Source organism: Triplophysa rosa, unplaced genomic scaffold (assembly GCF_024868665.1).
Source record: "Triplophysa rosa unplaced genomic scaffold, Trosa_1v2 scaffold531, whole genome shotgun sequence".
Taxonomy (NCBI): Eukaryota; Metazoa; Chordata; class Actinopteri; order Cypriniformes; family Nemacheilidae; genus Triplophysa; species Triplophysa rosa.
Genome location: NW_026634543.1, coordinates 754 through 13737, shown reverse-complemented (window position 1 = coordinate 13737; position 12984 = coordinate 754). Strand labels below are relative to the sequence as shown.

At 41.7% G+C, this 12984-nt stretch overlaps 1 protein-coding gene across 1 annotated transcript; it reads right to left on the bottom strand.

The window, feature by feature from the left end:
- Positions 1-6: 6 nt before the first annotated feature.
- LOC130551003 (CAP-Gly domain-containing linker protein 3-like) lies at positions 7-11550 on the bottom strand (the record flags this gene model as incomplete). Its single annotated transcript, XM_057328539.1, has 11 exons — positions 11416-11550; positions 9505-9648; positions 9184-9323; positions 3341-3434; positions 2942-3103; positions 2602-2720; positions 1988-2224; positions 1439-1574; positions 875-1021; positions 206-340; positions 7-63 (listed from the first exon to the last, which is right to left on the bottom strand). Coding segments are annotated over exons 2-11 (1351 nt in total), but the record flags the coding sequence as incomplete, so codon positions are not given.
- Between the last annotated feature and the right edge of the window lie 1434 nt (positions 11551-12984).

The window sequence follows — 12984 nt, the reverse complement described above, 5'->3', positions numbered from 1 at the left end:
CTCCAAATACACTGCCGTCATGTTTTCCAGTGGGCTGTTCTAACTCCACACCAAACCAATACCCTGATCACACAAACACACAAGCATATGTTCAAAGACAGATCAAATATACAGCAACAATAAATGTATTAGTCTCAAAAATCACCACTGTCTTATTTTATTATTAGGACAAACAAAATCAGCAAAGGCCTTCACACAGACATACCAGGAGCAAAGTCTGTCTTTCCAAAAAAACGAACAATTCCTTGCTTTTGGCCCGCCACCAACACCTGATCCCCAACCTCAACCTTTACTCCATCAGGATCCAGACTCATTGCAGTGAGAGACTTCTTTCTCTGTGCTGGTGGAGAAGCAAAACACAAATGTGACCCTGGATCACAAAACCAGTCTTAAGTAGCACGGGAACATTTTTAGTAAAAGACAAAAATACATTGTGTGGGTCAAAATTATCGATTTTTCTTTTATGCCAAAAATCATTAGGATATTAAGTAAAGATCATGTTCCATGAAGATATTTTGTCAATTTCCTACATTAAATATATAAAAACTTTATTTTTGTGAGTGGATGGTCTGCCACAGTGCCCCTGATTAACAACTTCAAAGGCAATTTTCTCAATATTTTGATTTTTTTGCGCTCTCAGATTCCAGAGTTTTAAACGGTTGTATCTCAGCCAGATACTGTCCTATTCTAACAACTCATATATCTATAGAAAGTTTATTTATTCAGCTTTCAGATTATGTAAAATCTCAATTTCGAAAAATTGACCCATAAAACTGGTTTTGTTGTCCAGGGTCACAAATATTTAGGTTAATATTTTGATCGACTCTTTTAACACAAGTAAAACTTTGCCAATGTTTTTTTAATTAGCACCCACTCTTTTCTCGTTCCTTTTCTTTTTTCTCTTTTTTAATCTTGCCGGTCACACGGGACAAATCCATGCGAGGAGTTTTGGGAGTGGAAGCGACTGAAGAGGAAATCTGTTCAACAGCTTTGCTGATTTTTGACACGGGACCAAAGATGCCTGAAAAGCAAATGTACACACACAAAATGAGAGACAAAATGAGACAAAATGAGAGAAGCATTTTGTCTGCCTTGCTAGCTGTAGCTGTAGTGAGCTTGCTGTGTTTGCTTGAACTGGACTGGTAGCTGTTTGTTGCCAAAGCGCTATTGAACTTCTCGCACTGCTTTTAAGGTAAACTGTTGTTTGTTAAGTAGGCCCTCTCCTACTTGTAAATCGCTTTGGATAAAAGCATCTGCTAAATGACTAAATGTAAATAAATGTACACCATATGTAAACCTCTAAAAGTGGATTATTACCACATAATATGTAGGCTACAGTAGGAAAGAAAAATCAAAACAGAAACTCATCTAATTTTAGCAAAAGTCTTTTTATAGAATTAAAAAAAGAATCTCAAGTAATGCATGAATTAGAACACACCATGTTTTGGGGGGCAGATGAAATAGCGGATCCCACCCACGTTTCCGTCATTCTTGCCCTCTGGCTCATCCAGCTCAATGCCGACCCACTGCCCGCTGGCAAACTCAGTGGTGCCACAGAAACGGAGCGTGCCAGTCTGCAGAAGAGAGGCAGAGTTTAATACGATGGGTGCATTTATTCATTTTAGGCTGACAGGAACTCTATTTCCATTTAGACTGAGCATAGGCTAGGAAGCTTACTTAAACTTTGAACGATACTACGCTTCTGAATAACACAGTCCAGAGCCTCCACCGGTTCACTATTTCTTACAGTATATAACAAGTATTGTAATATTTCAGCATTGTAATGTGTGGCTTTTAGTGCATGTCTAAAAAATGTAAGTCATCTTTGACGTAGTGTATTCTTCAAAATTGAAGTTAAACCATTAGCAGATATGCACATTTACAATTTGCTTGCTTTTCGAAAAAATGCCCAAATATTGATGACTCATCCTGACTACCCAGATCTTCGTCCAATCAAATACGCATTCATGTCATAAACGAACATTACCTTGGTGTCGTCCAGCACCACGCGATCCCCGAGCTTGAGGCCGAGGGAGGAGAGCATGAGGTTGCCTGGGATGTTGTCGTAGTTGGGCAGGGTGGCACGTGGGAGGTTGCAGCTGAGCGGCACTGCATCCAGCAACACCTGCTTCAGCTCTTTAGCCACCATGGCAGCCTCAGCCTTATCCAGACTCATGTCCATGGGGTCTGGAACAACCTCGGCGGGTTCTTGACCCTTATCGTTCTGTTGAATATAGAGATCGGATAAAAGGTTTATTCTGGTTATTGATAGACCAAAATAAATTAGGCGATAAATCATTTAGCATTTTGAGACGACTAATACTCCTTAAGGTGAACAAAAAATCATTCATTATTGATTATTCAATTATTCATTTATTATTTAAAATATACATTTTATATATACCTCCCCATTATTATAATATAATATATAATTTTATCTAAAAAATAGAACAGACTGATGGAGCACTAACACTTACCAACCAACAAAAATGTCTAAAACTTATCATTCAAATGAGCTGAGTGGCTTTACGGCAAAGCCAGTTAAGCTGATTAACTCGATGAGATGAAAAGTACAGGAAGAGTTTAATTCATCATGCTCACCCTGACGACTGGATTGGCTCCATGCTCCAGTAGACACTTGACAGCACCCAGGCAGAGGTTGGAGGCGGCGATATGCAAGGCTGTTCCATGATGAAAGTCACTGCACGTGGAGTTGAGCACTGCGCAGAGATAAACATCACATATGTTTAAGGACCCAGCACTTCATTAGCAATAAAATGAATTAGATGTCCCGCAGTCTCAAACCCTCATTGGTAATTTCATTATTAGCTTATACATGATCCTTGACATTTCTAATATAATGATTCAATCTGTGAGGTGCTGATGATTTCCATGAATGCACTTTTGTATAGAGTTATGGAAACAAGCGTATGGGAGTAACCTTTGGGTTTGGAGGCTTTGAGTAAAACACGGATCAATTCTGGCACGTCAAAGTAAGCTGCATAATGGAGCGCGTTCATGTTGGTCCAACGGCTGCGGAGACTCACGTCAGCACCCAGAGCTAACAGCTGATTGGACAGGCGGAGGGCTGCCTCAGGATCACCTGAGGGGAAAACACAGTGTTCCTATAGCAACAGTCACATGCTGCAAGCTGCTTTTGACATCTTTCATTATGACAGGCAAGTATAATACAGTTGTGCTTTTACATTGATTAGAATTCATTAAACTTGAACAACCTTGATGCTGTTCCGAGCAATTACAGAAAGAAGTCAAATTTCAAGAATGGGTTTGGATTGTAAGGAAAGTCAAGACTTCAGCTGGCATCTCCAATAGCACTTACCCACTCCGTGAGCACCTGCTTTGCAGCAGTAGTGGAGAAGGGTCATGTCTGTCAGGCCATCGCGATCGTTGACATGGCAACCTCGCTTCAAAATCTGCAAGTGACATTGACAATTGAAGACTTGAAGGGAAAGATTATCAATGTCTGAGTGACAGCAGTGCATCTGGAACCTCATTAATAACTAATGCAGACTAGCAGAAAAATATGGACTTGAGAAAACGCAGCTTTGTAATAGCAAATGGCCACTTTGAAAGCTGGCCGAGAGCCCTATTAGTGAGATGCACTTTAATGATGAAAAATTAGGTCAATTAATATTGATGAAAAAGATTGCAAGTCAGATTGCTGAGTCAGCGAACATCGCATTAACAAGATGTCATGCAGCCATTTTGTGATGGAAATTCATAGCAGAGGGAGGTATAGAGTACGAGTGATATTCCTGATTCAAAGAAATTATGAGGGAAAAAATCAGACAATCTTTGAATTAAAAACAATATATATATATATATATATATATATATATATACAAGATGGCTTTAATTGAAAAGGCAGGTAACAAATTATATAGATGAAGTGGTATGAAATGTTGATACACGACCTTGACCTGAAATACATGGCGGTCTATGCTTCTCTCATTCTCCTGTGATGTTTATATTTATCATAAATTAATTAACCAATATTTTAATTAACCAATATTTTTTACTTGAGAAATTGTAATTCCGGGGCTCAAATGATAAAAACGGATAAACTGTATTCACGATTAAGTTCAACATGCATTACAAGTTAATACGTGTNGCACCATGTAGACAAGAAAGAGGGAATATATCGATTAGCATTATTTGGTTTGTTATCCGCAACATAAAGTTATTCTTGCCGTCGCTTACGAAAAAAAAAACCCAATTGAGCCACTATGAGCGGATGGACCCATTTAACGATGTCTATAGTCCTTTTCTGGACATTGACAACAACTATAACCATGATGTCTATGAGGAGGCCTGGAAATCTCTCGGATGTCACCTAAAATATCTTTATTTGTGTTCCGAAGATGCCGGGAGGTCTTAAAACATGTTGAACATCATGTGGGTGAGTAAAAAATAACACAATTTTGATTTTGAGGTGAACTTAAGGCTGCAATCCGTAACTTGTTTTGGTAGCAGTCTTCTAACATAACCATGATTCACAATAATAAGCTTATAATAATGACTTCTGTTTTGAGCTGAATTTGCATATTTTCAACACATAAGTACGTAAAGTAACCTGCAATTTTAGGTTTCAAACAGAGAGGGCGATAGAGATGCAAAAGTTGTAGCAGACCCCAATGGGCTACTTGCCATAGACAGAGATTTAAGTTGTACAAATGTGACAAGTGAGCTGATTTAGGGCAGAAGATGGAGGAAGCTTATTTCCCCTTCCATATCCTGTTGTCACGAATTGCGGGGAAGAACCCAATTGCAGGCAGGCAGAGGTGAAGGGGTTAAACACAAGACTCTTATTTATTTAAACAAAAAACAAACAAAAAAAAAACCTACGGTGGGGGGTAACAAAAACATAAACAAGAGACTTATCAAAAGATGAACAAAACTTCCCACAAGGGGGCAAAACGAGAACTATAAATTATACACAAAACCAAACTCACAAAACGGGCAAGATAGGGCAAGACAAGGCAGGAAACGAGAACTCNATAATCAGGATAAGTTCAGGTTCAATTGCAACTATACAATTTCATATGGTAAATAGAACCATTTTACATTTTTAATAACTACTTGAACTGACCTCATTTTTATGAATGATTGTTCACATGCTTACATTTAGGCATGCAAATGCCTCATAGTAGCTCAATTGAATTTTTTTGAAGCGACAAGAATACTTTATGAGCGAAAAACAAACCAAAATAACAACTTTAATCGATATATTCTCAAACCGAATACGCATGCGTCAACGTGCTTGAACGTGCACCAGACTGACAAGACAGAGGAGAATATATCGATTAAAGTCATTATTTTGGTTTGTTTATCGCACATAAAGTATTCTCGTCGCTTAAAAAAAAAACCCAATTGAGCCACTATGAGCGGATGGACCCATTTAACGATGTCTATAGTCCTTTTCTGGACATTGACAACAACTATAACCATGATGTCTATGAGGAGGCCTGGAAATCTCTCGGATGTCACCTAAAATATCTTTATTTGTGTTCCGAAGATGCCGGGAGGTCTTAAAACATGTTGAACATCATGTGGGTGAGTAAAAAATAACACAATTTTGATTTTGAGGTGAACTTAAGGCTGCAATCCGTAACTTGTTTTGGTAGCAGTCTTCTAACATAACCATGATTCACAATAATAAGCTTATAATAATGACTTCTGTTTTGAGCTGAATTTGCATATTTTCAACACATAAGTACGTAAAGTAACCTGCAATTTTAGGTTTCAAACAGAGAGGGCGATAGAGATGCAAAAGTTGTAGCAGACCCCAATGGGCTACTTGCCATAGACAGAGATTTAAGTTGTACAAATGTGACAAGTGAGCTGATTTAGGGCAGAAGATGGAGGAAGCTTATTTCCCCTTCCATATCCTGTTGTCACGAATTGCGGGGAAGAACCCAATTGCAGGCAGGCAGAGGTGAAGGGGTTAAACACAAGACTCTTATTTATTTAAACAAAAAACAAACAAAAAAAAAACCTACGGTGGGGGGTAACAAAAACATAAACAAGAGACTTATCAAAAGATGAACAAAACTTCCCACAAGGGGGCAAAACGAGAACTATAAATTATACACAAAACCAAACTCACAAAACGGGCAAGATAGGGCAAGACAAGGCAGGAAACGAGAACTCCACGAACGAACAGCAGGGAACATAGAACGTAATCCACGAGCAACAAGACAATGACACATGAGGACTATTTAAGGGAAGAGAAACGAAGGATAACGACACAGGGCAGGTGAGGGTAATCAAACACGGCCGGGAAACAATACAGGAAACGAGAGGGGCGGGGCCAATGACGAGACACTGGAGAGAACGCATATTATTGTCAAAAGGACAATAATATGTTTCTCTCCACACATAACCAACGGCTTTGTCATGACTCTACCACAGGACCAAGAAAAACATGACTAAGTGATGCAGAGCCATGACAGAAGCCCCCCCTTTAATGAGCACCTCCAGGTGCTCACCAAGGGGTAGACGGATGAGACAAGACAGACTGGGTGACAGACAAAACAAGGCAAAACATGGCAAACAATATCAAGGGCAGACAGGAATACAAAACGACAGGATTAGGATGTGATAATAAAAATAACAAACATGGGAGGGGGGAGGGGCTAAACAAGGGCTCATGGGGGGCAGTCCAAAGGGTGGAAGTCCATGAGGGTAGGGAGAGGGGGGAACAGTCTTAGTCCGGGGCGGCGCTTGAAAGCGTGAAGCCCCGGGGGTCTTGACGGGGGAAGCCCTGGGGGGAACCGCCGACTTGAACGTCGGCGGGACAAGGTTGGGCGCCGGCTGGAACGCCGGCTGCTGCACCGGCTGGGCAGGACAGGACACCGGAATGGACTCCGGCTGCACCAGACTGGATGCCGGCTGCACCGGATTGGACACAGGACTGGGTGCCGACGGCACCGGACTGGACGCCGGCCACACCAGACTGGATGCCGGACTAGACATCGGACTGGATCACCGGCTGGGACGCCGGCTGGATCACCGACTGGGACGCCGGACTGGCCGCCGGACTGGCCACCGGACTGGACGCCGGCTGCACCACCGGCTGGGACGCTGGCTGGATCACCGACTGGGACGCCGGACTGGCCACCGGACTGGACGCCGGCTGCACCACCGGCTGGGACGCTGGCTGGATCACCGTCTGGGATGCCGGCTGCACCGGACTGGACGCTGGCTGGAGCACCAGCTGGGACGCCGGTTGCTGCACCGGGCTGGATGCTGGACTGGACACTGGCTGTACCGGAGTCTGCGCCCCCCTCCGTTGCCGCTTCTTCTTCAGCCGAGCCACCCGTCTGGTGGTCGGCTGAAGAAAGGAGGTGAAGGGCACGGCTGGCTCGGGGTTGGAGGCCTCCGACGAGGACCCCCATGATTCTCGCCTCCCCGGCTTGCCAATGAGGCTGGTGGACGGTGGAAAGGCTGCCGAGAGTGGGGAGGATGGCGTGGTGGTGCCCACAACCCCGATCTGCAGGGACCCACGCTCAGGGACGCCGTGTGGCTGTCCGACGTGGAGCGATCTGAGTCCATGGTCTCAACGCCCTCATCTCCGCCCTCGAGAGTGGATTCCTGAGACCGGAGTTGAATAGCACCGCGAGTTCCTCCTTCCCCCCCGAAGACGCCATTCTCGGCGATGTCCAGGAACCTCTCCACGTACTTGTCCACGCTCTCGCTCCCCTGGTGAAGTCCACAGAGGAGGCGACCTTGGTGGGACCGCCCGGTGCTCATGCTGCCTACTGGGTTCTGATGTGGCTCGTGGATTCTGTCACGAATTGCGGGGAAGAACCCAATTGCAGGCAGGCAGAGGTGAAGGGGTTAAACACAAGACTCTTATTTATTTAAACAAACAACAACAAAAAAAAACAACCCACGGTGGGGGGTAACAAAAACATAAACAAGAGACTTATCAAAAGATAAACAAAACTTCCCACAAGGGGGCAAAACGAGAACTATAAATTATATACAAAACCAAACTCACAAAACGGGCAAGATAGCGCAAGACAAGGCAGGAAACGAGAACTCCACGAACGAACAGCAGGGAACATAGAACGTAATCCACGAGCAACAAGACAATGACACATGAGGACTATTTAAAGGGAAGACAAACGAAGGATAACGACACAGGGCAGGTGAGGGTAATCAAACACGGCCGGGAAACAATACAGGAAACGAGAGGGGCGGGGCCAATGACGAGACACTGGAGAGAACGCATATTATTGTCAAAAGGACAATAATATGTTTCTCTCCACACATAACCAAAGGCTTTGTCATTACTCTGCCACAGGACCAAGAAAAACATGACTAAGTGATGCAGAGCCATGACACCTGTGACTTTAGTACCTCTAGAGATTACAGCACCATCATTACCCTTTACCTATACATCTCTATAGACCAACAGCAAAACTGGCAAATGTATACAAGCATTTAAAATGAAATAAAAATCACAAACATGATCTAATACAGTGAAGCATGTGCTAGCTTTTCTAAAACTCTGAAAAACATAAAAACCATAACCGTTCCAGAACTGTGTGTTTCCCTAAATTCTTCAAAATATCTAATTTTGCGTTCAACAGAACAAAAAATACAATATTTTTTTCTACCAAGGAAGCGGAAGATGTCCCAGAACTGAAAATTGCTAACATTCTTTCAAATACATAAAGAAATACAGTATATGCAGGCTTGAAACAACTTGAGTAAATGATGACAGAATTGTCATTTTTGGGTGAACTATCCCTTTAACAGCAAATGATTTCCTCTAAACACAGTAAATACGTTATAAGTAAATCTGATCAGATATGCATGAACAAACTGTCTTTCCTTGCAAAAAATACAAGACAAAGTCCTCAAAAGTGTTACACAACCCATTCCACATGGGTTTAGAAGACCGAAAAGTTCAATTACAAAGAAAAACTAGAAGACTCAATCCTCTCAATATATACAGCCCAACATTGTTTTTGAATGGCATGGTATACTTTTAGAAGGTCACTGTTGTCATCCATTGGGTGTAAAACAATTAAAATGTTTCTACAAGATTGCATGATCAGACATTTATTATTGTTTCTTGAATGGGATGGCTTATAGTGGTTTCTTGTCTATACCTCCAACCAATCTTGCGAAAAACAAGGTTGTTGACCTCACCTCACTGCCTATAATGTCGATCTTGTGCTGAACTTGAGGGACCCACTGGCGGATAATGGCGAAAAGCTCGGGGATTGTGGTCCGAGAGTCTGTCAGAATCTCCGTACAGGCTGGATCATTTGGATCAAAGAAGGTAAACGCTGAAATAGACAAGGGCAAAACATTTTTTACAGGATTTTTTACACAAAATAAATTCACCTCAGAAAAAGAACCATTATGATTGTATTCCACCAGCACATTTTGCGCTGTGAACTGTGTGTAAACACAATTCATATTTCATCTTCAAATATAATATCTTGTACAGCAGGTTGAGAAACCCACCATAGTCCTTGGGAAGCGGAGCCTGTGCAGATGGATGCACAATGGGTTTCTTGCGGGGTTCATGAATGGGACTGAAGTCAGAGGGCTGGGCCTCTTCCACCTCAGAAGTGTCTTCTTTAGTCATTCTGTTTTGTGTTATTCGGCCTGGAATTTAAAAATTGCATATTTAACAACATTCATAGATATTAGGTGTTGAGCTATACAGTCTCACAGCCAAGAAACAAATGTTCTGTTTATTAACATTGAATGAGGATAATGAATAAGATTGGATAGATTTACAGTCATCCTTTTGTGTTTATTTCATTTTCAGAAAAATTCCCAATGACGGTGATGCATCATTGAAGGAATAAGTTTACTTTCAGTACAAGATAATATGAGTTTATCTCTATAAGAAACATTTTTTTCAAAATAACATTTATATAAAGGAGGTCCTAATAAATAAAGCTTGACATATTTTTGTATTTGATACTAGGGCTGTGCAATTAATCGAAAATAATTGTAATCGTCAATTTTGGCCTTCAACAATTACAAAAACATAATAATCGACGTAAAACGATTATTGTGCCGCATTCCATTTTGCAAGGATCATCTCTTTTCTTGTGGTATAAATCCACAGCGCACCCCCTTCTTTTCCAGTGGTTCAGCTGTGCTATTTCTTTACATTTATTTTTCAGTTGAATTCACAGTTTAAAAGCCAAGTTTTTTTATTTTTCTATGTTGTTTTAAAACTTAGTGAGTAATCATGTTAAATAATTGGGATCTCAATATTGGCCAAAATAATCGTCATTATGATTTTTGTCATAATCGAGCAGCCCTATTTGATACCTGCTTAAATCACAATAATGCCAAATCACAATAATGCCATTCCACAGATATTCCTCCCTGCCAGACTCTAAGTTTAGCATGAAGCAAAGGCATGACTCACTTCTTCCTATACTGCCCATGGAACTGAGGACAAATATGTTAGGGATATGTTAAGCTCCCACATTACCCATCTGTGGTACTGCAAGCTTTCTGATTTTTTTACTGTATCCAACAGGGACTTGTTTACAATATGTACTAGAAAGATTTGCCTCAGTTACACAAACAGACTTGATGGCAATAGATTCCTGCAAAAATAATCAACAAGTCCTTTCATCAGAAGTCAAATCTTTTTAAAGATAACATTCATAATGTTCTTATTTATAATTTATATATGGCCTGCAAGGTTAGGATTCAGTCAATCTTGTCTTTTCAAAACGATAACTGACAATATACAATACCATCTTATTTTCTGATTATTACAGTTAAACATATGAAGGTGCAGAATTCCCTTTACCAGAAATGAACTGGCACAACTAACTTATCCTCTTTTATTGATCTTAGTGTGCATACTGTTAAGTAAAATCTTAAAATAATAGCCAACTACATTTGTCAAAATAAGGTCAACAATGACTGTTCATTCACATTTATTTGAATACTTCAAGTCAGCTTCAGTTGCCCTTTTAGAAGTCAATATGACACACAACTGAGAATTATTAAGAATAATTAATATTATATTAACATTCATTTCTGATGATGATCTTATTATTGTTTTTTTACTTTGTTCTGTTCATCAAAAAGGGGCGTATTCAGAAATGGAACATACACAAATGCAAAGGGCAAAATCTCTAATATCACTTTGTCCATTAAAACGTCGATATTAATAAATCAAACGGACTCCAAAATTGTATCTCGCGATAAAACATGTAAAAGCAGGTGCAATCTCATAGAAAGCATGTCAGTCTTTCATACACTGTGTCAACAAGAAAACATGGACGCCCCATCACGCAGCACATGAAAAACAAGCAGGCTAATATTCTCACGCTAAAACACGTTTGTCGTACATCCTGCTAAAATCTTTAGTAATACAGCAGGTTATGTCCACCTTACCTGATAACAAGCCACAAAATTCGATTTCGTTTCCCTTGTTTCGTCGGTCGTTATTGTACGCGTCGGATTGAGAGAAATACTATGGAGGATGGGGGATGCTGCGCCTTGCTCTTCTCTCTGCTTGCGTCACGGGATGTGACTCACGCCTGGACCACTCTGCTCACAGCACCAATCACATCCTCAACCAAGCTTGATGCCGATTTGAGCAGGCAAGACCCATTGAGATTTGGTCAAACCTGGACATTTTCTAGAAAGACACGTTGAAATAAGAAATGTATTCACATTTTATTCTTCGTTCTTTAGTAAAAAATGAACTTTAATTACTTTTACGGTTTGACATTATTAAGATGGAATTTGTTGTTCTAGTTAATTAAAGAGATGACAATAAATAAAAATCGCCTCGTAAGCAACACGATCTACACACACCATACCACGCGAAAGGCCTTAATTTACATAACATGCAAATAAAACATTGCTATAAATAGGACTAAGATTATACTGTACACATTTTAAACCTATTTCACTTCTTCAGGGTAAAAAAAAAAGATTTTACTTCATTACTTCATTTTGTCATTTGTTTAGGCTACTTAAAAGAACTAGGCCAGTTAATTTATTTTATTTGAGTTAAAATAGATAATACAGCTTGTGTCAAATTATGCTATTGTAAAGGTTATAGAAATGAGAATACATTTGGTTTGTATTCAGTGGGTCCCCCTTCAATGTGGGCAAGGTGGAGGAGGAGGCTGCCCCTGAACTTTTTTTTGGAGGGGGCAGTAGGCCTCGGGCTCCGATGGCCAGTCCAGAGCCCAGTCGCAACATGGCCGCCAAGCCAGAGTCTCCAGCCGTCATGGCCGCCGAGCCAGAGTCTCCAGCCGTCATGGCCGCCGAGCCAGAGTCTCCAGCCGTCATGGCCGCCCAGCCGGGAACCAGATTTTGTGCCTCCTACGTTCCTGTGGATTACCTTGGTTTGTTTTGTCTTTGTTTATTTAATTAAAATCTTTTACTGCACGTGGATCCGCTTCCTGCCTGGATTAATCTGTTACAGAAAGACCGACCACTATGGATCCAGCAGTGTTTTGGCACCCGGCGATGCGCCTCCTTATGCTCCGCCAGGGCTCCCGCTCCCTTGAGAATCATACCCAGGACTTTTTGGATCTCGTTCCACAAACACACTACCCAGATAATTCACTCATGGTTTTTTACCGTAAAAGCTTAAACGAACCACTTCAATTACAGCTTGCCCCGTTTGATTCTCAAGGGAGATTGGTGAACTTTGTAGAGCTGGCCCTGGCGTTGAGCGGGTCCCCCTTCAATGTGGGCAAGGTGGAGGAGGAGGCTGCCCCTGAACTTTTTTTTGGAGGGGGCAGTAGGCCTCAGGCTCCGATGGCCAGTCCAGAGCCCGCTCGCAAGATGGCCGCCAGTCCAGCGCCCGCTCGCAAGATGGCCGCCAGTCCAGAGCCCGCTCGCAAGATGGCCACCAAGCCAGAGTCTCCAGCCGTCATGGCCGCCAAGCCAGAGTCTCCAGACGTCATGGCCGCCAAGCCGGTGATCCAGCCGGGAACCAGTCCG